The sequence below is a fragment of the Rhagoletis pomonella genome, unplaced genomic scaffold, assembly GCF_013731165.1.
Source record: "Rhagoletis pomonella isolate Grant_MI unplaced genomic scaffold, Rhpom_1.0 Rhpom_scaffold_01344, whole genome shotgun sequence".
NCBI classification, from domain to species: Eukaryota; Metazoa; Arthropoda; class Insecta; order Diptera; family Tephritidae; genus Rhagoletis; species Rhagoletis pomonella.
The window spans coordinates 16993-43884 of NW_023459897.1; the positions used below are offsets into that span (position 1 = coordinate 16993).

Genomic DNA, 26892 nt, shown 5'->3' on the forward strand with positions numbered 1-26892 from the left:
TATCTCAAATTAGTATGGGAACCAACAACAAACAAAGTTACCACATGGTAAAATGTTTTAAAGTTACCAGGTGGCAAAATTAACACAGTAGATAATATAGAACTGTGAGCACCCTAATAGAAAAAACAATAATAATACATAGGAATTGGATAGGGGCATTCGTGGAGCAAAAAAAACACCGTGTTATCAAATAACCTGAGCAGGGACAAGTAGTTTTGTTGGCAGTTGGTTTAGTACATCTTAAAATACCGTTCGCAAAAGCAAAAAAAAACGGCTTTATTGTTTGGATCGTATAATACTGTTTTTAATCCTAAAATGATTTAAAACGGGAGGACTACTAATGGGTAAGCAGTTTGTGTGGAAATGGTCCATGTAGTATAATCAAAACTAATATATAATTCTGAATTTCATAATATTTAGATATGCACGATTACTAACATACTACTTACAATATAGTATATATTAGACTATCCTCCTCCCTACGGCTAAAAAGCACAAATACGGAGAGTATGCATATCACAATTTGCAAAAATTTTTCCCATATATTCTTGGGACAGTCTAGTATATGTATGTATATTTACATACATATGTATGTATGTATGTAAATATAATGTTATACACTTTTTCAGATTTGTACCAAATAACAATGGCATATGCTTACTGGAAGTCTGGTAAAACTGAGGACCAAGCAGTATTTGATTTGTTTTTTCGCACGAATCCGTTTCATGGAGAGTTTACCATTTTTGCTGGATTGGAGGAATGCCTAAAATTTTTAGACAGCTTTCACTATTCAGATAGCGGTAAGTTGTATACAATGTATATATCGTTACCTTAATATAGAAAGGCCCTAACTCATTTTCTTTCGGAATCCAGCTTTATTTAGAAGTCGGCTGATTACTTCTTAACCTTCTAATAGAATTAAAAACAATTCTAGCAAAATTAAATTACATACAACCTTTAATAAAAAAAGCGTTTGAAATAAATTCGCAACTAAAAAAGTGTACTTTTGATTAGCTTTTAAAACTACTATGTGAAGAAATAAAAATATTAGATAGGGCCCTTCTATATTAAGGTAACGATATGTATTTTCTTTGCTATTGCATAAATGAGAAATTATTTTCCGTATTATTTCTCTCTCAGATATTGAATACCTCAGGCAAACATTACCCGAGGGAGTAGAGAATGACTTTTTTAACTACTTAGCTAGTTTAACAGCAAAAGATGTTACTTTATATGCCATTGATGAGGGCACAGTAGCATTCCCCAGGTAAAATTTTTTTTAATTATCATTTTTATCTGAATGCAGCTGATATAAATTAAGTGTGGAATGAAAATGTAGAGTCGTAAGATAAAGCAAGATTTGTTAAAAGGTAATTTTGAATTCAAATCACATATGTATGTATGTATGTATATAGAGGCCATTTTAAGAAGTGATTAACTTATAAATATGCAAAGATTGACTAAAAAGCCAAATTTGATTATAACATTTTAAAAGCATACTCACTCCTTACCAAGGCGAGTTCATAAAAGCGGTAGTTCCAAAACAAAAACATACATTTATTTTGATTTTGCTTTCGGTAAATAAAGGTCAAATTGCAGCTATTCTTCACTCAAGGAAAGGGACAGAAAATTTCCAAACCCTCAATTTCTCACTCACTCATCATTTGTTTACTGAGGCAAATCAAATCAGCTGTTCTAGCAACACCACCTTATATAAATTCGCCTTGCTCTTAACATTCACAAAGTTGAAGTGTCGTTTATTTCGAAATATGATTTTAATGATCAAAATCGACTTTTACTTTGTTTACAATAATGGACCAATAATCCAAAAAGTACTTTGCTTTTGCTATAAATTGTCATGATATAAAAATACGAGTATTTTTCTTGGGAGCTGCAAACTGGTTAAACAAATTGTGCTAGAAGAAAATTTCTTTTCCATTTCTTGTGCGTCATTTTATATACATTTCGTTTTTCTTGAGAGCTGTCCTAAACTATGACTAGTATTTTAAGATTTTTATTTTACGGTACATTTTAGCTGATATAATTCAGATTAAGTCTTCTTCATCATATTTGCGATCTGATCGAAACCTGTTGTCATAGCCTTTATGGTTATAGTTACGAATCAATTTCAAGTTCATAGGTTTACTTTTTCATCTTCTTCTAAGCAATATTCATAGATGGAATTTTCCACTACAAACAAAAACAAAGCTTTTGCTAACGAAATGAAATTTTTGCTGCTAAAATTATTATAATTGTAAAAGTATTCCAAAAACTAATGCGGCATAAATATGCGTACATATATAATATTAATTTTCTGTACATATAACAGACCCAAGAGATTTTGAAACTTTTACTCGAAAATGCGGCTTTTAAATATATATATGCTGGAGGATACACCTCTGTACAAAAAGTCAAAGCTATATCTCTAAAATTACGAGATTTGTTAACATTATTAGATCAGTTCTGTAAGCATTTTCTATGCAAATTTAAACAGCTTTTTGTGTCTCCTTAAAATTTCAATCTAGTCAAAAAGATCTTTCGCGTTGATGGTGACGATGTCATCAGCCTTAAAGGCGCTTATCTTTTAAACGCTGAATAAGACGTATGTACTTGCAAATAACAAGTATACGTAAATTCATATTTATGGGCTTATACAAGTGCGGAAATTTTAGTAACAGCATATAAGTATTTGCCATACCATGTATTTTATATTTTTATCGACATATGTATGTATGCATTTACATATGTTTGTTGATGTTTTGTATTTTATGACATAGAGTACCTATTATCAAAGTGGAAGGCCCGTTGATAATTGTGCAGTTACTAGAGACAACTTTGTTGACGTTGGTAAATTATGCCAGGTATTGTATTTATTTATATATTTGCCTTACAAGTTACATACTGTACAAATATATTTAATCGTGCGCTATTTAATTTCAGTTTAATGGCAACGAATGCGGCACGTTATCGCATGGTGGCAGGCAAACATGTTAAACTGTTGGAATTCGGCTTACGACGCGCTCAAGGACCCGATGGTGGGCTATCAGCTTCAAAATATTCCTACACAGGTAATTTCGTAGAAATGTAATAAACAAATATGAGATCGAAGGTTAATACATAGACCACGGATAGTGTTTAGGATTTATTTTTGCCTCCAAATGTTTTGCATCGAAATGGTTCGAAAGTGAAAATTTGTTGGCAACTTTTTACATATTAAAGCATCGCATGCTTATTGCTTATAATCAATTAAAAATACTATTCTGTGGATTCGCCATCTATGCGAGTGCCTCATTGATTTAAATGCTCAAACCATTTGCTCTGTGTAAAAGTTTTTTTGCCAGCTACTTTATGATGTGTTTGCATGCAATCACTTTAATGTGTTACTCTTTGACAGGGCATGAGTCAGACATGAAGTAACACTTTCTTATGCATACACTATACAAAGGATAGTTATACATATTGTACGTACATATATACTTTCATATACATTTATACAGAGGTATCATGATTTCATGCATACATAAGGATGTAATTTTATGTATAGTATATACATATGCATATACATGCATGCATACATATGCATGTAAGAACGGAGTGTGTGTGAACAATTATTGTTTTAGAACAATGCTCAAGGCAATAAAAAGCGAAAAGTGTCTGGGGATTTCCTTCAAAAACATTTATGTATGCGCGTGGAAATGGTATTTGTTAAGGTAAGGTTGTTAGGTGTATTCATGTACCATTCCGTGCCAACCCATTCTTTTAGGCCTGACGTAAACAAGCCGAGAAGGATTAGCTTGCACAATAATACCAGAAATTCAAATGCTATTGCAACACTTTTACGCTGAGGCAACTGTTAATTTTGAAGCGAAAATTTTCACACAAAAACACACATTCCTTAATGAAGAAATGCGGTGCACATATGTATGTATGTATATTCCTTTACTTATGTACTTTAAGTGAAAAGTTAAGCGTTTTTGTGCTGAAACTAATATTTTTGATAAGAATGCGCAAGGTAGTTTGAATGCGTAGAATTAATTATAATAGATTGGCGCTTACACCATACGTTAGTGTTTGACCGAGCTTTTCCTCCGGTTTGTGGCGTGCGCCTGAATGTTGTCACACAAAAGGGCAGGTCCTACAGTTTTACGCCGACTCCAAACGGCGATTGTATTTTTATGAGAAGCTGTTTTTCATAGCTGAAATACACTCGGAGGGTTGCCTTTGCCTGCCGAGGGGCAACCGCTATTAGAAAAACCCTTTTTTTTTACCAGAACGTTGAATTTATAGCAGTAAATGGTGAACAAATTAAACATAAATTTTCAGATCATTGACAGCTGTTGGGAACATTAAAGTGTCCAAAATAACGGTAAGGAAAGTCTAAAAGGAAGTACTATACTTCTTCTGCCTAAAATAAGAAACCAACCCTGAATTGATGGATGTAACTGGATTTCCATACCATGGATTAGGCCTTGCCTGTATTTAAATTGTGCGCCTCATCGTATCTTAATTTCATATTTTTCATCCAAAGAACATAATCCAGAAAAACAAAATGAATATGAACGGAATCGAAGAAATTAAGTGTACTTGAAGCTAATCTTTTCTGCTATAAATATTTTCCAGGATTTCATAGTTCGTATAATATACGCCTTTGTAAAGTCAAACCTTAACCTTTTTCGAAATCGTTTGCTTTCGTAACTGATCTAAATCTACGTCTTCAAACAGTGTTGGCACTAATCGATACATTTTTTAATCAATTAGTTAATTCGATTAAATTCAATCCGATTACAGTTAATCATGATCAATTTTAATCTGATTAAATAGTTAATCGTAACCGCGATTAAAAAAATAAATTTTTAATCATTAACCCTTAATTTGATTAAGTCGGTTTGGTGTTTAATTAATTTATGATGGAATTTTCCTGTGCACACAAGGCCAGTTAATCGGGTATGGCAAAGTCGGTTTTCCTAAGACGTTTAACAAACTAGGTTTTAATATCCTTCTGCACATGTGCGCTGGGTTGTAAAAGTTCCCAGTTCATATATTACTAATAACAATAATTATATTTTTTTATATTATGTGCTTTTTATAAGCGTAAAACAAAAAATAATTACTATAACTGGTTTTTGGTTTGAAATTCGTATTTTCCATTAATTGGATTAACGATTAAAAAAATTTAATCATTAATCGTACAGTTGATTACGATTAATTAATTTTAATCGTCAATCCCGATTAACGTTTTAATCGTTAATCAGATTAACATTTTCCCAACACTGGTGGAAAGTCACCATCGATCCCATAACTGAAAAACAATTTATTCAATGTCAAATTGGTTTTTTTGAATTTTTCCGCCAAACTTTAAAGTTTATCACAAAGGTGTAGATCATGCTGAAATTTGCACTTTATTGTACTAGAAATTAATGGGGTACAAATTCTAAAAATTATTAATAAAAAGTTTGCTATTGTTGTGAAATTTTTTAATTTTTTCTACAAAGTTCGAAAAGTGGATTTATATGGTATTATATAGTTAACAATACATAATAAAAAAAATAATAAACATTACTAAAAGAAAAGAAAGATTGTCAAAATTGGTGAAAATGTCGTGTCGCTATTTTTTCACGTTACTGTATGTATGTATATGCACTTTAGATATCGTTTTGTATCAACGACTTATAAATTTATACTCCTTCTGTGCATTGAAAAATGAAAAAAAATCGTAAAAGTGCAGTATTTCGAAACAAAAACAGCAGTTTCCATTTTGGGAACCGAAAAAAAAGGATAATACTGCAAAACATAGTATAGATACGAGCATTAGGTTCGCAAAAGCAAACAAAAATAAAAAGGAGTTGGTGGTTTATTATTAATATACACACTTGTATGTTATCCTGTTTTTCAAAAATAATAATAATAAAATATGCTGGGACTTTATCAGACTGAGAATATTTAAACTTTTTTTATGCTTTCTCAATAAACGTTAATATTTGTAATCAAGGTGGTTTCGATGGTACCTCCAATGTGCTGGCAGGAAAACTTTTCAACATACCAGTCAAGGGCACTCATGCGCACGCTTACATAACTTCATTTTCTGGTATTGGCGAGTTAAAGACACGTTTGTTACGGCATAAGACGACAGGTATGTTTAAGTGCCGAGTTTGTAATTAGTAAACACGGCCAGTTTTTAAAATATGGGCAAATATGTTTGAACACACAGGCATTACCGGTGACCTACTGGATCATGCAGTGCGACATCGTCAGGCGTTGGCAAATGTACTCGATGTGTCACAAGAAGAGTCGAGCGAAGGCGAGTTGGCCGCCATGGTGTCCTATGCAATAGCGTTTCCCGATGGATTTATGGCGCTAGTCGATACGTATGATGTTAAGAGGTATTTCGCTTCTAGGCAGATTCTCTCGGAACGACAATTTTTTCCTAATTTTGTTGTTTATCTATATTTAATTGATAATATTTTGTACTTTAGTTTTGTAAGATACTATCTCGAGTGTGTCACATATACTCACTCAAAAAAAAAAACAGCAGTTCATTCATTATAAGTTGCACGCGTGCATTCATATATGCACTCTTAAAACACTTCATACATACGTATGCATGTATGTATATGTACATGGCTATGTACATACATACATACTTTCATATGTGTTTGACGTAATTTTGTTTTGTCCCGCTATGTATGTATTTCTGTGTGTAGCTTAATTAGTTTGCAACAAACGAATGCAAATATAACCAAATGTATTTAACAGCAAAGTTCAACCTACGAAATCAAATAGTGAAGACAGCGCAAAAGATTACAAAACGCCAAACAAATTAACTAAATTAAATGGCCAAAATCTTCAGGCGGCGGCTAATGGATATGGTGCTTCTAAGAACTTTCAAGTCAAAAAAGAAAGTCAAAATACTACTACGATTCGAAGATCATTTGCTGAGGCAAGTTCACCATTGAGTTCAAGCCGTAAAGCTAACGTCACCATTCGAAACAAAACTTCCCAACAACCACCGATTGAGTGTCATATTTCTATGTTGAACCAATCTTTATCTTCATCACCTCCAAACGCGTATCTGTCAAAATATGTCGAGAAGTCATTCAGGTAAATCATTTTAGGTTTATTAAACACTACAAGATTTTTTAAAAATGTACATACATATGTAGCTAAGAGTGAAAAGTTGCTATGCCCACTTATGAAAAAAAATATACATATTAATGTAGGAAACAAGATACATAAATGTATGTAGCTAAGAGTGAAAAGTTGCTATGCCCACATATGAAAAAAAAACTTCTTAATGTAGGAAACAAGTTAAAATGCATCGTTTCCTGAAAGAAACTAATTTATATATACATATGTATATAGTACTCGATTAAATTTAGTGATACCTTAATTTGCTAAGTTCCATGTAGAAAAAAAAATTTGGTAACTCAAAGAAATATATACAGACTCGTCATTAAAGTAGTCCATTCCGATTCGTATGGAGTTTTATTTTGACGTAACTTTGGGACATCCAGATAATTATTGTTCAAGCAAATGTCTAAGTGTTGTTTTCTCATGTAGGTTTTAAAATTTATCTGCCCATCAAACAAATTTTTTCAGAACAAAATTTGCGTATAAAGGGCAGACAAAAACAATTTAAAACCTACTTGAGAAAACGGCCCTAAAAAAATACACTTGGAAAGGTAAAGTTTTGACAAATACTTGAAAAACAGACTCCGGGAAAAGCCGGGCAGAGTGTCCAGATTGCGCGATTTGGCACCAATTCGGCGGTCTTATTTTGGATATTTGCGCGTAAAAATTTCGGAAATCGTCTTTGCGATTTTTCCCCCTTCAAGTAAATTTTTTTGTGCGCTTCATTTAAATTCGTCCAAGCGCGTGATAATTAAGTTATGGAATTAGAGCTTTAATTTCGATGTGGCAACACTTTTTATTGTTATCGATTTTGTTGTGGCATATCGAAAATTTGCCAATATTAAACCACCATTTACGACAACTCCCGCTGGGATGAGCATCTGAAGACCTGCAACCTCGCCTCTGGTGTGAGCAAGCTTTGGTCCACCGTGAGGTCGTTGTCCAACCCGACGAAGCGCGACGGCAGAGTCGAGATAGACTTTGGTGACCACGCTTCGTCGGACCCGGAGAGATGCGCGGGATATTTCAGCCGGCAGTTCATTCTGCATCCTCCGGTGGATAAAGCCAAACGTCGAGTGACCAGAAGGTTGCACAAAATGCCAAAACCTAGTGCGCCTCTTGTTTTCACCAACGGTGAGGTAAGGGTAGCCATCGGGAAGGCGAAAGCCTCCAAAGCCATTGGACCCGACGGAATATGCATGTTGATGCTGAAAAATTTGGGTCCTGCGGGAGTAGCGTACCTAACGGAGGTCCTCAACCTGTCAATGGCCACTCTCGTCATTCCAGATATCTGGAAAATGGGGAGAGTGGTCCCACTGCTCAAACCGGGGAAACCAGCCAACAAAGGAGAGTCTTATCGCCCGATAGCGAAGACACTTGAGGCCCTGCTGCTCCCGTACTTCACGAACCACCTGACCCCAGCGAAGCATCAACATGGGTTCCGTAAAGTGCAAAGTACAACAACAGCACTTAACGCCATAAACACTCAGATAACTCGTGGCCTAAACTGAAACCGCCCCTGTGAGAGAACTATTCTAGTAGCATTGGACCTGTCCAAGGCGTTCGACACTGTCAGTCATTCAACGCTACTAGAAGGTATAGAGGCCTCCTCACTCCCACAGGGACTCAAACGGTGGTCGGCGAATTACCTGAGTGGTCGACACTCGTCAGTAATCTTCAGAGACAAAACCAGCAAGCCACGTAAAATTAAACAGGGGGTACCACAGGGTGGCGCCCTGTTCCCGCTACTGTTTAGTTATTACATATCAAAGCTTCCTCAGCCACCAGATGGTGTTAATATAGTGTCATATGCTGACGATTGTTCGATCATGGCGTCTGGGAATGGAATTGATGACTTGTGCTCAAAAGTAAACGGTTACCTCTCCGAACTTTCTCGCTTCTTCACTGCAAGGAGCCTAGCCCTATCCCCTGCGAAATCCTCGGCAACCCTTTTCACCACCTGGACGAACAATACCGACGGTGAATAACCCGAAAATCCTCGGAGTTACCTTCGACAGTCTGCTCTCCTTCTCGGCGCATACAACCGCAATTGTCAACAAAGTACAGAGCCGCAACAATGTCCTCAAGTCGCTGGCCGGCAGCACTTGGGGCAAAGATAAAGAAACGTTGTTGGCAACATACAAGGCAATTGGCCGACCGGTTCTGAACTACGCAGCGCCCGTATGGTCGCCGGGGACTAGCAAGACGCAGTGGATGAAGCTGCAGACCTGCCAAAACACGGCATTACGTACCGCGACAGGATGCCTCCTGATGACGCCTCTACATCACCTTCATGACGAGGCCCAGATGCTCCCGGTAAAGGAGCATAACTTAATGCTTTGCAAGCAGTTCCTCGCTGGGAGCTACAGACGTGGCCATCCCCGCGGGCAACTGCTCGCGGAAGAGCCCTCGCCACGGCACGTCAGGAGGCATCTTTACGAACTGACAGACGAAGTCCAGAGGTATATTAAACAACCTCTGGACCCGACAACCTACCGACAGGCCCTCAACGACATTCACAGGGAATCAGTCTCAAGTTATGTAGACTCCCGCCCTGTGAATGCCGTTCTAGGCACACAACCACCGGACGTGGACGGGACAGAACTTTGTCTGCCTCGGGAGACCCGCACAACAATAGCCCAACTTCGCTCTGGCTATTGCAGCAGGCTCAACAGCTACCTGAGCAGAATCAACGAGGATGTGCCCAACCAATGCCGGGCATGTGGAGAGTCGCCACATGACTCCCGGCACCTCTTCACATGCCCTGAGAATCCCACACTGAGAAATTTTCGTTTTGAAATTTGTATAGAACATTTTACTTTTAAAAACGTTTTGACCCAGGTTTTGCACCTACAATATTTGTTTTAGTTATGAGAATGGAAATTTTTGATATCAGGTTTCAAACTTTTTATTTTAGTTTTCGACACGCACATTTTCGGGACACTTTCTAAAACCTTCGCTTGATATTTCACAGTGAGCGTACTCAAATTGAATTCCAAAATAGTCGTTTGATATTTTAAAATGTGAATTTTTAAAATGATTTTTAAAACGCTCGATTGTTTTATGACAATAAACATATTCAAGTGAGATTCTAACATGTTCGTTTGAAGTTTAAAAATAAGTATTTTTTTTAATGTTATTTTGATAACTTTTACAAAACTCGCTTTTGATTTCAATCAAATCCTAAAAGTTCTTTAATACATGGAAGTATACAATTATCAGGTATGTTTTCGATGTAAGTATGTACTACTTTTTTTTTGTAAAAAAGTTGAAAACAGATATTAGTTTATAATTTATAATTTTATTTTTTCAAAGATGTATGTACATATGCATTTAACATTAAATACTAAACAATTAACACAAATTAAATAGGTTTATATTTAAGATAAGATTTTCCATTGTTAATGTAAAAAATTTCCATTGGTTTTGAAGTGAATTTATTTATATTAAACACCTCCAATGTATCTTCTTTTATATGTTTTAATTCGTAAGATACAAAATGTTCATCGAACGAGCTCTCTCTCAGTTTACTACATATGACTAAAACTTCATTTTCGCACAGTATGAAAAAAATTATTTTAAAAAAGGTAATAACATGTTTTTCTAAGATTCCTAAGTAGTTTTTTTGTTTGTATTTCGTATTTTTATAAACTATAGTATGAGCCAATAACACGGTTTTTAAATTAAGGTTATATAAAACATGGGCTAAAATTCGATGCAGATAATGGTTAGTTATATCCGTTATTTTGAACTCGTCTGGATCAAAAGGTTTGGGTAAACCCTTAGAATGCTGAACTAGACATGACGCAAATTTATATGCACTTTTAATAGAAATTGTTTTTTCTATATTTAGGCGCGACGTAATAGAGTGAGTATATATTTTCATTTCCTTATGCTTAGCCTCATAACGCATTGCCCACATAAATTTCAACGGGCCACATTGTCTAATAGCTCTTGGATAATGCACCATAAAATGATGCTTAGGTTTTAAGTCCCCGTACAAATCAATATATATTGTATGATGGCTTTCTATTAAGGTGGTCAAAGTGTGTATGTCTTCTTCTTCAAACTGATCAACTAATAAGAGATCAACTGTTTTTGACAGCACAATGACGAGATCCCAAAATCTATTTCCTGGTGGAATGAGATCACCAATCATTAGTGGTAAATACGTGGCGAAGCAAATCATTTCACTGGCCGTCATTTTTAATTTATTTTTTTGAAGACATCCGATTGTGATATTAGCTGACATATTGGATAATTCCATTTCTCCATAAGGGAAAAGTCGTTTTTTGGAATTGATTGTTTCTAGGGTTAATACCTTTTCTTTGATTAGGGACAACAGAACTTGGCATATATCGTATGAACAGACGCCCTCAAACAAGTCGTGCATTATGTCGAAAGAAATATTTTCAACGAAATGAAAGGATTGCAGCGAATTAACATACATTTTGATTTTATGCCAGTCAAAATACTAATTTCTTTACAATCTCGATCATAATTATCGACAGTGCGTATATTCCTTTCCTTTCTATTTTACTTTTCTTGGTTTCATGTTTAGTCTGCCTACAACATCTACAAAAATCTATTTGAGCTAAAGGATTGTACCATAACCCAAGACAGAATTGACAGCAAGATTATCACCGACTACTAAGCCTAAGACAAATGAAACCTTCTTTGAATTAATAACAATACCAGCTTCTAGAATTTTGAACTGTTCAACTAAATTTCTTAAACAAATTTCGTAGCCATAAGATTTAAAAAATTTCGACGAAAAAAATCCAGCAGGAAAAATAAAATTTAACTTTGACTGTAGAAATTGAGGAATTGTTGGAAAACTGTAGTAACAAGCACAAATAGAATATGGGTGGGTTCCTAGAGGGTTATTTATTTGAAAATCGTCGAAGTAAACATTAAAAGGTATAATTATGTCGAAATTTTGTTTGTTGGTTAAAGTTTTCTGCATAGTTTCACCATTAATCACATTCGAAATTTTTGTGTTTTCTAACAAAGAGATTGTATTTGCTTCGGTTTCTTGTAGTTAATACATTAGGAAGCTCAAAAAACCTCCTCAACTGAAATAAAAGTGGCATGACATACACTTTTCTTTCTTTAGCATGCAAGGTGGGATTTCCTCGAATGATTTGTTCAGTTATTTCATTGTTTATCACAATTTCATGTGAATGTTTAAAAAGAAATTTTTTTTCTAAATTTTTTACTAACTTAGACTCAGTTTCAATGTCTTTAAAAGCGCTATCCAAGCAGTTCAATAATGACATTAGTTCAGGTTGTACACTGCTAATATTAGTTAAACAATTATAAATAATTTTAAGAATTGCTAATAGCTTTTGCAATACAAAAGCTGCGTCTTTTCTGGAAATACTATTTTTTGCATACAAAGTAGTTGAAAATTCAAGTAATGCGTCTTTTATGTCTATGCAAAAGCTACTTTCTTCAGAGTTTGGAGCATAAACTGTCTCACATATTCTATGTCTATGCCCCTAATCAATGTTTACGTTTTTTTCGTTTTGCAAAATGTTATTTACTTTTGAGCGTTTTGGGATTAAACTATTAATATCATGACTTTCCAGATGACGCTTAAATGTAGCAAACCGAGAGAATAACTTATTACACTTGTTTTGGACGCATGTTTTTGCATCCGCGTTATTAAGAATATGAACGTTTTTGAGATGTGTTATATACAAATCTGTCGTGACAAAAGTATTGTCACACTTAAAACACAAAAACATTTTCTATATTTAAAGCTTATCAGAAAAGTAGTTCAAAAGTAAGCTTAGAGACGCTGATCGGGCGTCATTAGGAGTAATTATATCATAAATAAATATTTGTACAAATGTCCAAGCCAAAACGCAAGGATCTGGATATTTTAAATTAAGACTTTGGAAAAGCTTGAACGTACAATCAAAAGCGCTAAGAAATGATTCAAACTTTAAAAACACTTTGTCAAAGTAAACATAAAAACGTTTCTCACTGTCGAACCCTTAGGCTATGATCAACGGCTGCAAAGATGTCTTGAGGCTTAAGCATTTCGCTTCTAACTCTTCGATTTTTACATAGATATTGCTGATGTTAGCTATTGGAACGACAAAGAATTGGTTCGCATCCAGTATTGAAAAAGATTTACCACCAAAACCTTTTAATGGAATCACAGAGTTTAATAGCTGTAGCAAGACATAATTTTGTTGATCTGATGAAAAAGAAGAAAAATAATTAGACTTTTGAATTGTTTTACTCTGAAGTGCACATAGATATGAATTTATATACCTACCAATATTTCCAGACTCTTCTGCTTCTTTTAGTAATTCTTTAGAAAGGGGATTGATAGATTTTGTATAGTAATATCTTGTCAAGACATCTTTGAAAGATTCCCACTTTTCTTTTAGCTTATTTTGTTTGCCCGGATGTTTAATTTCAAAATCTATGTTGATCTGAAGAAGAAAGATAACTTATAATTCATGCACAGTCAATTAATAAAGTTTAAGTGCAGAGAGTTTCTTGCAATACAGGAAACTGTTTATTAAATATTTTATTTTTTGCTAAACTAAAATTGAGGGGGCTAAAAACTGCGTGCTAAACTTTTACTAAAGAGTGAGACTTTTCCTTTATTTTGCACAAGGTTTAGAGCTCTGATTTTTGGAGTTATGTATGCAGTTTTTAGCCCATTAAATTTTAGTTTAACAAAGTGCAAGTCAGGAAGCTGGGACTTACCATTGATTTTTGGTAAATTTTTTTGTTGAAGGTGTCGCTCATTTTTTCCAAATAAACAAAATTTTAAAAACATTTATTTTAAAAACATTACCAAGTCTGGTGCCCGTGCATCTTTCAGAAGGGGCCACTCTGCCAAGAACGCATAGTTATCGAATTTCTCCAAATCCTTTTGACGCAACTGATATGTGCGAGACCATCTATCGCAAACGGTATCCCAAGCAGCAAGCGGCCAGTAAAGTTCGGATTTTAAATTTGTTATATTTTCTGGAAGTTCCGGGGATCTTTCTCTTTGAGAAGCTATTTCAAGACTTTGCGTTTCATCTAATTTTCTTTTTCGGTACTTTGTATTAGTATACTTGGTAAACAGTCGACCACTTGGAGATTTTTTACCACGCCGAGGTATATAATAAAAATCCTGTATAGTACTCAAATAATTTAAATTTTTAATGCATATACAGTCAGTCAATAAAGTTTAGGTACAGAGAGTTTTTTACAATACGGGCAACTGTTTATTAAATATTTTATTTTTCGCAAATTTTGTATAAAAATATGGTTAATTCTACAACAAAAACCCCAAAAACCAGAGCTCCAAACCTTGTGCCAAATTAAAGAAAATTATGGAAATTTTCATTCAAATATTGCACTTTTTATTTACACTTTTTAGAAAAACGTTGAGTATGCAGTTTTTAGCCCATTAAATTTTAGTTTAACAAAGTGCAAGTCAGGAAGCTGGGACTTACCATTGATTTTTGGTAAATTTTTTTGTTGAAGGTGTCGCTCATTTTTTCCAAATAAACAAAATTTTCGAAAATTATTTTATATGGAGAAAATGAGCGACACCGTCAACAAAAAAAAATGCCAAAAATCAATGGTAATTCCTAGCTACATCAGACTTGCACTTTATTAGATTCACTAAAGAGTGTAAATAAAAAAGTGCAATATTTGAATGAAAATTTCAAGAATTTTAGTTAATTTGGAGCAAGGTTTGGAGCTCTGATTTTCGGGGTTTTCGTTGTAGAATTAACTATATTTTTATACAAAATTAGCGAAAAATAAAATATTTAAAAAATAGTTGCCCATATTGCAAAAAATTCGCTGTACCTAAACTTTATTGACTGACTGTACATATACATATAAGTTGCACTTACGGACACTTTTCTTTCCTCTGGGAAAACGTTTAAAATTTCTTTTAAAATGCAATCAAAATCGTTTGGTGTCAGCTGCTTACAGTTGACAAACGTATGTTCCAAAATAATTTGTACAATTTTGTCTCGTTTAATATTTGTGAGACATTTATGCTCTCTATAATAACTTTGTATGGAACAACCAGTATCCGTTTGGGCCAACAGTTCAGATAGCGTCTAAAAATATAAGAAATGCATGACCAAAACAAACTTTCAAAAACCAGAGGATACATTTTTGTAAATCCTATTTACTCACCTTTCCTCCAAAGATATCCTGTTCCTTCTGCGTCTCGCTGGTTAGATTATATAATTAAATACAAAACCAAATATGAATATTTTAAAATATATGCAAACATACATATGTACATATGTATAATTTTTTGTATAAGAAACTCTTACCAAAGATTTCTTCCATTCGAGCAGTTTAACTCGAAATTCGGCTCGGTCCCCTATATTTTTTATTGCATCAGCAATGTCCCTTTCATTTAAAAAGATGAGATGCCGATATTCAATTCCAGCTTCGGTAAATAACTAACTTATTAACTACATAGTTATACATAAGTCTTATTAATAGCACTTACGTATAAGCTGAGGGAGCAGGTGCTCTAGCTTGAATTTTTTTAATAGTTGCTCCATTTTAATTTCTATTTTGGAAATAAATATTTTTTTGAATAGAAATGCCAGTACACTTGTTTTTTAAAGTTTTCCATTTACACTTTGCGAGTTAAAGTTTTCGATTTTATTTTAAAAATGTTTCATTTTGCTTTGTTGGCTGAATACTTCGAAGCTTTATAATTTGTATGGTAAAAATTCTAAATTGTTTCGTTGTAGTTTTGAAAATACACATTTTAGATGATAACTTCTTCTCTTCCATTGCTTTTTCTGACTTTTTCTTGAATAATCGCTGCCTATCACATCACTGCGAAAATTGGAACCATTGTCGTTGGCTGTTTCCTCAACGCATTGCCAAAAGCTTTCCCTAGAGTTTAGTATTTTTTATATGATTCAACTGGTTTCTAAATGGGAAGTGATTTATAATTTCTATACGGCACATCTCTACTGGAAAGTTTTTTCTCTTCTCTAAAATTTTAAAAAAGATACATACACATCTACATATGTATGTACTTAGCAACTTTTCACTTTAAGCCAGCGAAATAGGTATGTATATGCCGCATGTTTAATAATATAGACATGTAACTCAAAATGTAATATAAATAAGTAGAATATGTTCAGTCTAACAGATAACCAAATTTCCCAAATATGGTGAAGATATGTGTCTCCATCTGTCATTTTGTATACTAACTGTATGAATGATAAAACTTTGATTGCGTTTTCCCACAAAATTGAAATTTTTATATACTTCGTTATATTATTAAACGTGCGATGTATTCTGGTGCATTTTTTGTATGCCAGAGACGTAAATGTTTCTAATTACAGTAAAACCTGCTTAAGTACCTCACGAAAAATGTCAGCAGGTTGGGTACTTAAAAGAACCCGCTTAAGTACCTCGATGCAGGTACTTAAGCGAACATAATTATTGATGTAGTTACACCTTCTTTTTAACTTGTATTGATATGTAAATCTTTGACTAGAACATGAACGTTTAATCAAGAATACGAAACTTAAAACCAAGATCGTAGCATTATTTAAACAGATAAACAAACAAAAAAAACTTTATTAGAAAAAATGATAAAGCAAAGTATGTAATTGTTACAGGAATTAAATTTTTTTTTAATTTCATTGATTATATATATTTATATATTCTTACAAACAGTGTTGGACATCTAATTTTGGACCGAATTCAGAATAATATTGTTTGCCCTTTCAGTTTATTTTTTAATAAATTTTAAGATTGTTCAATTAAATACAGTTAATTCCCTTATCATATAAACCGAAGCTTAAGATTTTGAAAAACACAAAAATTCATCAAAATTTCAAACGAAATTTTAGTGTAATAATGGCAAGTTTCAACTGACTAAAAATTACCGTTTATTTTTTTGATTTTTTGCCGAAGGTGAGTAGCGCTGTCACTGAATTTCAGAATGTGTAAATATTTTAAGAAATCTTAAAAGAGTACTTAAGAGGGGAAAACTATAAGTAAAATGGTAAATGGGGTATGAAAAATTTAGGTACTTAGGCGGGCTGTGTAAATAAGCGGGGAGGTTTTAAGAGAGGTATTTTCTTCCGATTACATTCAAATTTCACATTGCCCAAAAATGTTGGTTACTTAAGCGGGTTAGGTACTAATGCGGGGGGGGGTGCTTAAGCGGGTTTCACTGTATGTGCTTTGCTGCGTATACATAGATATGAACATACATTAGCTCTAACACTTGATTGAATTTAGAAATGTTACCGAAGGATTTTTTTTTTTAATCTTTCTCATGCCATATCAGTATCATTAAATTAAAATTTTTTTTTTTATATTCAACACTGCAAGGCAAATTTACACATAAATATATGTATGTACATAAATACTCAGATTCATGTGTATGCATTCGTTATAATATCTCATATGCATTCTTATTTTTGCTCATTTATGTTAAAAAAGCATACACATGTACCGTGGAATAGCGATAGAGAAGTGTATAGTATTAAATAAGACAAATGTAAATTTCAGGTGTCCGTGGGTACATACATATGTATGCTAAAATCAAATAAAAATTAACCCAATGTTTTTAAAATGATACATTTTTTAAACAATTTAAAAATGTTTCTGAATGCAAATTTTATGATACTTGTATAACCCGATTATTTCTTACCCCATTTTCGTTAAACTGCTTTCTTCTGTCGCCTAGATATTGATATTTTTTCAAATAAAATTAACCAGGGTTCTAATCTGTATTGCGATTGGAAACTCAATGCGATTCGAAACGCGACACGGATTAATGAAAGTTCATAGAGCCAAGTATTCGCATCCGAATGATTTGCTTTTCGCTCTTCGAAACGCCCTTTATTTTCTTCTCCCTCTTATTATATATTTTTTTCTTTTAAATAAATTTAACCGATTAATTGTCCTTGAAACGAATCGTCTAACTTAAATGGAAAATTTTATAGCTATTATAATAGGCTCGCATATTTTTTTGCTATCGTACACATTCACACATTCATAGTATCTACATATGTATGTACATTATGGTGGTCCAAACTTTTTTTTTCAGCCAACCCCCAGAACTAAAGAACATATTTTTTTATTTTGATCACTCAAAAAGTGATGGGAATGAGACCAATTGCATTCATTAATAGAAATTAAAATATGAATAAATACCATCCAAAGCATTTTAAAAAGTTGGTCCCAATTTGCTTTTTACATCGATTTAAATTCGTGAATTCAGGGTTCAAAAATAAACAAGTACAATGATTTTTTTGGTTTGCTCACAAATTTCATACCTACAAACATATACATATGTACATATATACATACGTACATACCTATATAATAAAACTAATAAATTCCTCCCATCCCTTCTCCTTTATCTTTGCAAAATGTGTTTTTATTACTTTTTTTCAAGAAATTATACCTGAAAACACGAAATTACAAATTGAGATAAAAAAGAAATGGTAACCAATTTTGCAAATCCTTTGGTACTTCTTCATTATTTGACCAGCTTAGTCAAATGCTTTTGGTCCGACTCCCACCACCTCCAACTTTTTCAAATTTGTTGCACTGTGTATTTTAAAGGGCTGTTTCCAGCTCTTAAAAAAATGAAAAATTCATATAAAATGACGCACAAGAAATGGAAAATAAATTTTCTTCTATCAAAATTTCTTAAATCAGTTTGCAGCACTCCAGAAAAAAATGCTCGTTATTTCTCCAAGAGATTTTAAAGCAAAAGCAAAGTGCTTTTTCAAGCAACAGAAATAATAAAAAAAAATTAACAAATCCTTTGAGCTGTTCGTGAGTGATGTGACTACGAACGCATAAAATAATTCAATTTTGTATATCAGAGACAAGATTATCGGTTATGAAAAAAAAGTACAATTTAGATGTTAAATATGCATCATAATTTTGTGTTTTGAAGATTTCTGAAAGCAAATATTTTTATTCGATCAAAAAAATATCGGCTTTGAACGTTTCATAGCAATTGTACAAAAAAATACAACGGAAACTTCGACGCGCCAGCGGCACCATCAAATATTAACAGATTTCTAATTGAAAAAATACGGGCTTTTTGTTTATCATTTTACATAATTCTGGCAGGGGACAGCAGGTAGATTCTAATAAGCTGATTTTTTTCATGCATTTTTCGACCATTCTATTGTACAAGCACTGACATCTCGCTTTTTTTATTTTAAGTTTTCATTTCAAGTATATCGTCAATAACATTTCAACATTTGTAATTCATTTTTGGCGCATGCATAGCTAACCTGCATCAGACGTGATCGTAAAAACCTAATATTTTACTTTATATGAATTAAATATATTTACTAAAAGGCGAAAACCCGAGCCTCAATAAAAATGACTTCCCGGCACTATTTTGGCAGAGGTATGTAAAACGAAATCCACAAATTTGTGTAGTATAATTTGAAAAAAAAAACAATTTCTTCATTTCTCATATACATTCCCCATACAAAAAAATTCACTAAACGTACAAATGGGTTTTCAATATTTATGTATATTAAGTATACATGTACTACATACATACGTGTTGTCTGTGGACATTTACATGTGTGTTCATAAGGGATGTATGTAGTAGTTATGTGGATGATATTGTTTATCAATGTAATGAAATATTGTTTATAATATTAAGTGTACTTAAAAAATCCAATTATATACATTTATATATACACACATTAAAAAAATATGTGGAACTTACATAATTATGGACTAGAAAGGTACATACCTATATAACATCAAAAATACATGTCTATTTCATAGAAATAATACATTTATTGTTTTCATTCAACTGTTTTTATGTATGTAACTCTAATATTTGCACTAGTCCTATTCACAATAGAAAAAAATTGTTTCCGAGAGAGGACACTGCATGGCTTGTGTGTTTCTGTGCATTTTATTAACTTCGAAACTTTGTATTATTAATTTGTTGTGTTCGAATTTTGCTGTTTTCTTTTATCAGAACTTCATACTAAAACATAATTTCTTCTACCCGAAACGCACATACTTACATACATACAAATCAGATTAAGTGCAAATAAATTCGATAATCGCAATAGGAATACAGAAATGTATGTAGCATCGTTTATTATCAACGATTTACAATTAGAAGCAGCAAAATTTATATGTTGAAGCACATTCGCTTATACATACATACTTAGATTTTCGACTATTTAATTGATACATTTTAGTTAGAAGCACATTTATTGAAGTTATTTAAGGTTAGATATACATAAAAACGAAATTTATAGTTTTTAGACCGTTAAGATGTTCTCAAATCGATTTTTTAGATCATTAAGATTTTCAAAATAGAAACATAGTTTTCTTAACATGAAGCATTTTGCTTTGTAGAAGGGTAACATTTGTAAATGGCAATGAAAGTTCAGCCTTTTACTATATGATGCAGTGAGAAGCCACAAATAAATATTAATTCCACGTACATATGAATATAAATTTAAAATTTGTATGGCAACTCCAAAGATATCCCATCGTAGCGCCAACGATCGATTTTAATATCTATAGCGGTATCAATAAAAATATCTAGATATGATTATTTAGTAATTAATAAAAATTATTTATTAGAAATTATAACTGAATAGACACAAAACTAAATGACATTATGAATTCGAATTTGAAATTTGGATTGCATTTTCTCTATTCAAATGGCCAGCATTGACTACTTATGTAAATATATATAAAAACTTGAATGCAAGTTAATTTTCTAAAATAATCATAAATCTGTATTTAAATTGATTATCTGAATATGATCGTCTGTTTTCTATCAAATCTTTGTGTGCGTTAACCCCATTAAACATTTTGGCTAGTTTTTTAACGGTCTTATAAACTGGATACACACTGTATGTAGGCACTTATAATTTTATTTTTTAAACAGTAAAAGCGTTTGCTTCTATATTGCACTTAACTTGAGCTTTTATATTCGTAATTTTATATTTTCTCTTTACGAAATCTGATTGCCAACTACAGAAGCGGACTTTTGAATTTCTCTGCTGTTGCATTAGCACTCAACGATTTAGGCTATCATGCGGTTGGTATTCGTATCGATTCCGGCGATTTGGCCTATTTATCCTGTTTGGCGCGTGAAACATTCGAAAAGGTTGCTGAACGTTTCAAAGTGCCATGGTTCAATAAATTGACAATTGTAGCGTCGAATGATATTAATGAAGATACAATTCTTAGCTTGAATGAGCAGGGCCATAAAATCGATTGTTTCGGAATCGGTACACATTTAGGTAAGTTGTTATTATATGAAAATATAGGAGAACTTAAAGTAATGAAAAAAAAATATATTATTTAATTTTTAGTGACTTGTCAACGCCAGCCAGCCCTGGGTTGTGTTTACAAGCTAGTAGAAATAAATGGACAGCCGCGTATGAAATTAAGTCAAGATGTCGAAAAGGTGACCATGCCGGGACACAAAAATGCTTTCAGGTACATGCCAACATACATACATAGGTTTGAGAGTATTTATGTATTTACTCTATATGTAAAAGGTGAAATTAAAAGCTTCCTGTTATTTGAAACAAGGACATAACAGTTATAAGTTTTATCGGAAAAACGTTGTTCCATAACCACAGACTTTTAACGTTGCCTTATAACTGTTATGCAGGAGAAATATGTTTTCCGTCACCAAAAAGAGTTATTTCTCAACGTTTATTTTTACGTTGTCTGATAAAAGTTATTTCACCCCTCCTCTTTTATTTTCATCTTCTCCATCTCCGTTTTCGTTAATATTCTTAACTTACAACGGGTCCGGGGGTACAAATACGCTTTAACATTTGTTAGAATTTCTAATAACTGTGTGTGAATATTAAACAATCAAATTATACATTTGGAAAGAATTATAATTTTTTATTTTCGGAAAAATGTGGGCCCCTTTGAAAGTGCGGGCCCGGTGAGAAATCCAGCATATTTCAAAATTCTCAAATTTTTTATCAAGAATGGATTATTACAGTATGTATATCGTTACCTTAATATAGAAATACCCTTACTAATTTTCTTTTCAAATCCAGTATTGTACAAAAGTCTGCCGATAACCCACCAAGCACCTACTGGATTTTAAAAATACTTACTATAGCATAAAATTAGTTACATTCTTAAATAAAAGCAGCTTTTTAAAGAAACTCGCAGCAAAACGACTTGATTTTGTAGGAAGTTTTTTCACCACTCCGTAAAGAAACAAAAATTTCAGATAGGGCCTTTCTATATTCTATATTAAGCTAACGATATGTACAAAATGTAGAAATAGTCAGAAAAAGTCCGAAGTAGTCTGATTTAATCCGAAAGAGATTCCTTAACTCGAAAATATGTTTACCAAAATTAGAGCCGCTAGGTGGCGCGGGAGTAGAGTTATTTATAAAAGTCGTATTTATGAACCGATTTCGTTCAAATTCAAAGTATAAGCTACACTGAGAAAAGAGTTTAGTTACGTCAACTAAATATGTTTTCTTCAACACATGATTTAGTTATAATTACATTATTTGGTTATAGTTACCAAATGATGTGTTGAGAGAAATTTATTTAGCTGACTTTTTTCTGTGTGTACCTGCATGATGAAAAGCGCATTTGCGAAAAACGGACCTGATAAAAGCCCTATTATGAACCGATTTTGTTAATGTTAATTCGAGTCAAATTGTCGGAGGTTATACCTTGCATATATGGTCCTATTATAGCCTACTAGACAATGCGCTGGTGGTGATGGAGTAGAGTTACTTATAAAAGTCGTATTTATTAACCGATTTCGTTCAAATTCGCAAAGTGAGCTACCTGTATGATGAAAAATTCGTTCCTAAAAACGACCAGCTATATTTTATAAGATCTGATTGAAATTCATAATGCGTATTCATTTCATGACAGGCAGTGGTTTTGCAGGAAAGGGACCTAATGAATTGCGCTGCAGCCGAAATATATAAAAACCCACACGGGGTTTTGTCTGCTTTGGCCCTATATTCATCTTAGACGAATTTACTCTTCATATGGCTAAAGGGAGGGTTCGTTTAAGTATGCATGTAAAGACCGCAACATTGTGTAAGTGCACCTTTGCCTGACGACCTCATACACCCTAAATGCGATCTTGCACCTACCTCCGATTGAGGAAAATGCTCGGGGCGGCTTTAGTACAGCAGTAAGACTCAAATAAACCAGTTCATAAATATTAAGGTAAATTGTAAAAATGGCAATTGACAAGGAAAGATTCGACTACGTTCGTAAAAAAAGGAACACGGTAGGTATATCAATGGCTCCATTTGAACGATATTTAAGAGATCACACGACTCATTTAGTCAATGTACGGGAAAACTTTTCATCCTGTGGGGGGCGAGGATTCTTGGCCCTTCTATAACTGAAACCGCTCATCTGTGTTCTTTAGTTTCCTTATAAGGACTTTTATTGGCTTACATTGTACATCAGACCAATGTTGAAGCTGCAAGATCATTGAAGAATATTACGCACGCTTGGCAGAGATCTCACAGGTGGAAGTAAGACATCATGACATCGAAAGGGATTAGTATTCCATATGGTATCACAGCGCTACTATTATTGGCCTATGTGTGAGGAGGATTCTGCTCTTTATTCGTTTCAATTTAAACTAAAAATGTTTACTTTTTAAGACCGCTTTTGCTTTTAAACGCTAGTTTTGTATTGGCCAACGCAAAAGATCTTATTAGGCGCCGCGGAGCAAGCGGGCATTGGCTAGTAATAGATAAGAGGAAATGCCAAATTTTTTGACAATAAGCTGATAGTAGTTGTGTTCGTTTGGAAAAGCCAGTAATAATTGCCAGTAACAAAATTCAGAGAATAAGGTATCAAACTTTCAAAGTGCGCGAACAGGAATTTGCAGAAATTCGCAAGCTTCATAGCCAGCTGGCGTCCACGGTTGCATTTCGAACATAATACTTTTTTTTTAATTATTTAAGGTGGAAAACAAAACAGGACCGTATATTTCTTCTTATTCAGTCTTTATAGAGCCTTCTACTTAAGCTTAAATTATGGCTTGAACTTTTGACTACAATCGCTAAAAATACCATCCCTGCAGCTTGACCGTAATATGATTTATAGTCATTTATTGAACATGTTTGCCATTGCCTGCCATTGCTGTTAAGAAAAAACCCTTTTCCTATATTTTTTGCGATGTTGCTTTGACCAGGGTTTGAACCCAGGCCCTTCGGAGTGGAAGCGCGCACTGCCTACCACTATACCACAGCGGCGGCCGCCTAAACCGGTTTGTTTCCAAATCAAATTTGACAATGGATGACGAAAAATCGTTCCACAATACATCAAGAAGAAGAACCTTTATTGTACCACGTCAAATTCTGCAAAAAAAGTTTATAACTTCTTGACGAGACTATTAAAATATTTTTTCTTTTACAGACTGTACAGCGCCGATGGCCATGCTTTGATAGATTTGTTGCAAAAGGTTACGGAACCACCCCCAAGTATTGGTCAAAAGGTTTTATGCCGCCATCCGTTTCAAGAATCGAAGCGTGCCTACGTAATTCCCTCACATGTTGAATTATTGTACAAAGTCTTTTGGAAGGACGGTAAAATAACGCAACAGCTGCCTACGCTGGAACAAGTTCGGGAGAAGGTACAAATTTCTCTTAAAACATTGCGGAATGATCACAAACGCACACTAAATCCAACGCCCTACAAGGTAAGATTTTAAATAATTGCGAATTTAACTAGATATATAGCATATGCACTAAAATCTAGAACAATATGGTAAACTTTTGAAAAAAGTTGATTGTGGGGCTTTTTGCTTGATGATTTTGAAAGTTTAGTGAAAATATTTTTATCTGCAGCTTATATGTATGTAGTGACTGTTTAAATATATGTAGCACTATTCGAGTGTAATGCGAATTTATTCACTACCAACAAATTTAGTTATAGTGAAATAAAATAGCACTAGCACTAGTTTTTTGCATTCAAAATTTAGTGCACTACCTACCCCCAACTCTGGCTACCGGACGGGAAAACCTACTTCGATTACCCCGAAACTAGTGGTGCAAATCATTTTCTTTAGGTCAGCTATGGATTTCGAGATATTTAAAATTGAAATCTGTTGGCTTGAAGACTGCAAGAAGACATTGCTTTACTCATATTTTGATCTTGAATCGAACAAGATATATCACATGAACTTCGTTTCACCAAATATACATACTTACATGGAAAGAAACCATTTGAAGGGAGATTACTAGTTCTGTACCCACGCAATGGCGAAATTCATCGCATAACTGTTGTCATAAGTAATGCGCCTAAATATAAATTTTGTATATCGTCGTTTAAAGTACAATACCGCGTATCAACAAAATGCAAAACCGCGTATCAACAAAATGCAAAACCGCGTATCAAGATAATGTAAAACCGCGTATGTGAGGTTGCATAAATTATTTTATAGAGAGTAAAAACACTCATATTTCAAAATGGTCCTCTTTTTTATAAAGCAATCGCATTTCTGGCTGGTATATTTCAGGACGAATGGATAAGGATTCAGCCAAGAGTTTGTGTGAGCATATCCAAGTTTTGGCAGCCAATGTCAGTTACGCGGATTCGCAGAATGACGATACGCGGTTTTGTACTTTAAACGACGATATATATCGTACTTCTGCAAAACCGCGTAACTGAAAATTTTTGCCAAAAATTGGATTTTCTCACACAAGCTCGTGACTCAATCCTTATCAATTCGTCCTGAAATATACTAGCCAGAAATATGATTGCTTTAGAAAAAAGAGAACCATTTTGAAATATGAGTGTTTTTACTCTCTAGAAAATAATTTAAGCAACCTCACATACGCGGTTTGGCATTATCTTGATACGCGGTTCTACATTTTGTTGGTACGCCGTTTTGTACTTAAAATGATATATATATCGCTACAATTAAAATAATGAGAAAACCATTGTCCGAATAGCGAAAAAAGTGTCACCCATTCGAACACAGAGTAATTGCTCTGTGACCTAAAGTTGGTAATTTAAAATTAAGCTTGGTTTTCAACTTAATCTCCCAACAAGTATAATTTTATACAATAACTAAATAATTTTTTTTTTTTAATTTCTTTCCAGGTTGCTGTTAGTGACAACTTATACAATTTCATACACGATTTGTGGTTGCAAAATGCACCAATCGGCGAACTCTCATGATCTATATAAGTACCTTGGCTATGTCGTGGCGCAAATCGCGAATTTCGTGAAGAATTTTACTGAAATTTGTTATAAAACGCAAAAAATTTACAAAATATCTTTATACATTTATTGAGTTTCTCTCAATGACATCTATTTGATTGGTTTAATGTATAAGTGTATATCTACTTAAGGTGACTTAGTTTTAAACGATTGTGAAAGTCACCATGGGCTACACTAAAATTTACTTGATTTGTTCTTTATCACAGAACACGTTGCGGATGTGTGGATGTATACTATCATGCTTATTAGAAATGATAATGTACACAAATTAAAGCAAAAGCTGCATATGTATGCATATATTTAGATTGTTAAATATAATTTATGCTGTATTAGGACATTAAACATTACATATTGAAACAAAATTTGTGCACAACTTTTCAGGAATGTGGCTTGTGCCTTAATGTACACAGACCCAATTGTATATAAAAACACATATATATGTACATAAGTAAAATTGTTACTTATTTAAGAAGATATGTATGTTTGTAGATATTCGTGTGAGCTTATAATATGTTCGTTTCAATTAAAATGTAGTTTTAAATA

General features: G+C 33.4%; 2 protein-coding genes across 4 annotated transcripts; one reads left to right on the plus strand and one right to left on the minus strand.

Annotated features, from left to right (window-relative positions):
• The first annotated feature begins 133 nt into the window (after positions 1-133).
• LOC118752241 (nicotinate phosphoribosyltransferase) lies at positions 134-26892 on the plus strand. 2 transcript variants are annotated; one of them, XM_036487095.1, is made up of 12 exons: positions 134-344; positions 630-800; positions 1141-1267; positions 2778-2861; positions 2941-3068; positions 5990-6130; positions 6209-6380; positions 6754-7098; positions 21139-21404; positions 21477-21603; positions 24541-24823; positions 26230-26892. In XM_036487095.1, exons 1-12 carry the CDS (start codon positions 341-343, stop codon positions 26305-26307), a joined length of 1926 nt encoding a protein of 641 aa, XP_036342988.1. In that variant the 5' UTR covers positions 134-340; the 3' UTR covers positions 26308-26892. The 2 variants fall into 2 exon arrangements, with proteins under 2 accessions (XP_036342988.1, XP_036342989.1); XM_036487096.1 differs by lacking the exon at positions 6754-7098 and having other exon boundaries at positions 141-344.
• Positions 10455-14354, minus strand: LOC118752243. Of its 2 annotated transcripts, none has more exons than XM_036487097.1 (2): positions 13949-14354; positions 10455-13577 (listed from the first exon to the last, which is right to left on the minus strand). In XM_036487097.1, the coding sequence occupies exon 2, from the start codon at positions 11576-11578 to the stop codon at positions 10493-10495; it is 1086 nt and encodes a 361-aa protein (XP_036342990.1). In that variant the 5' UTR covers positions 11579-13577; positions 13949-14354; the 3' UTR covers positions 10455-10492. The 2 variants fall into 2 exon arrangements, with proteins under 2 accessions (XP_036342990.1, XP_036342991.1); XM_036487098.1 differs by lacking the exon at positions 13949-14354 and having other exon boundaries at positions 10455-13336; positions 13418-13859.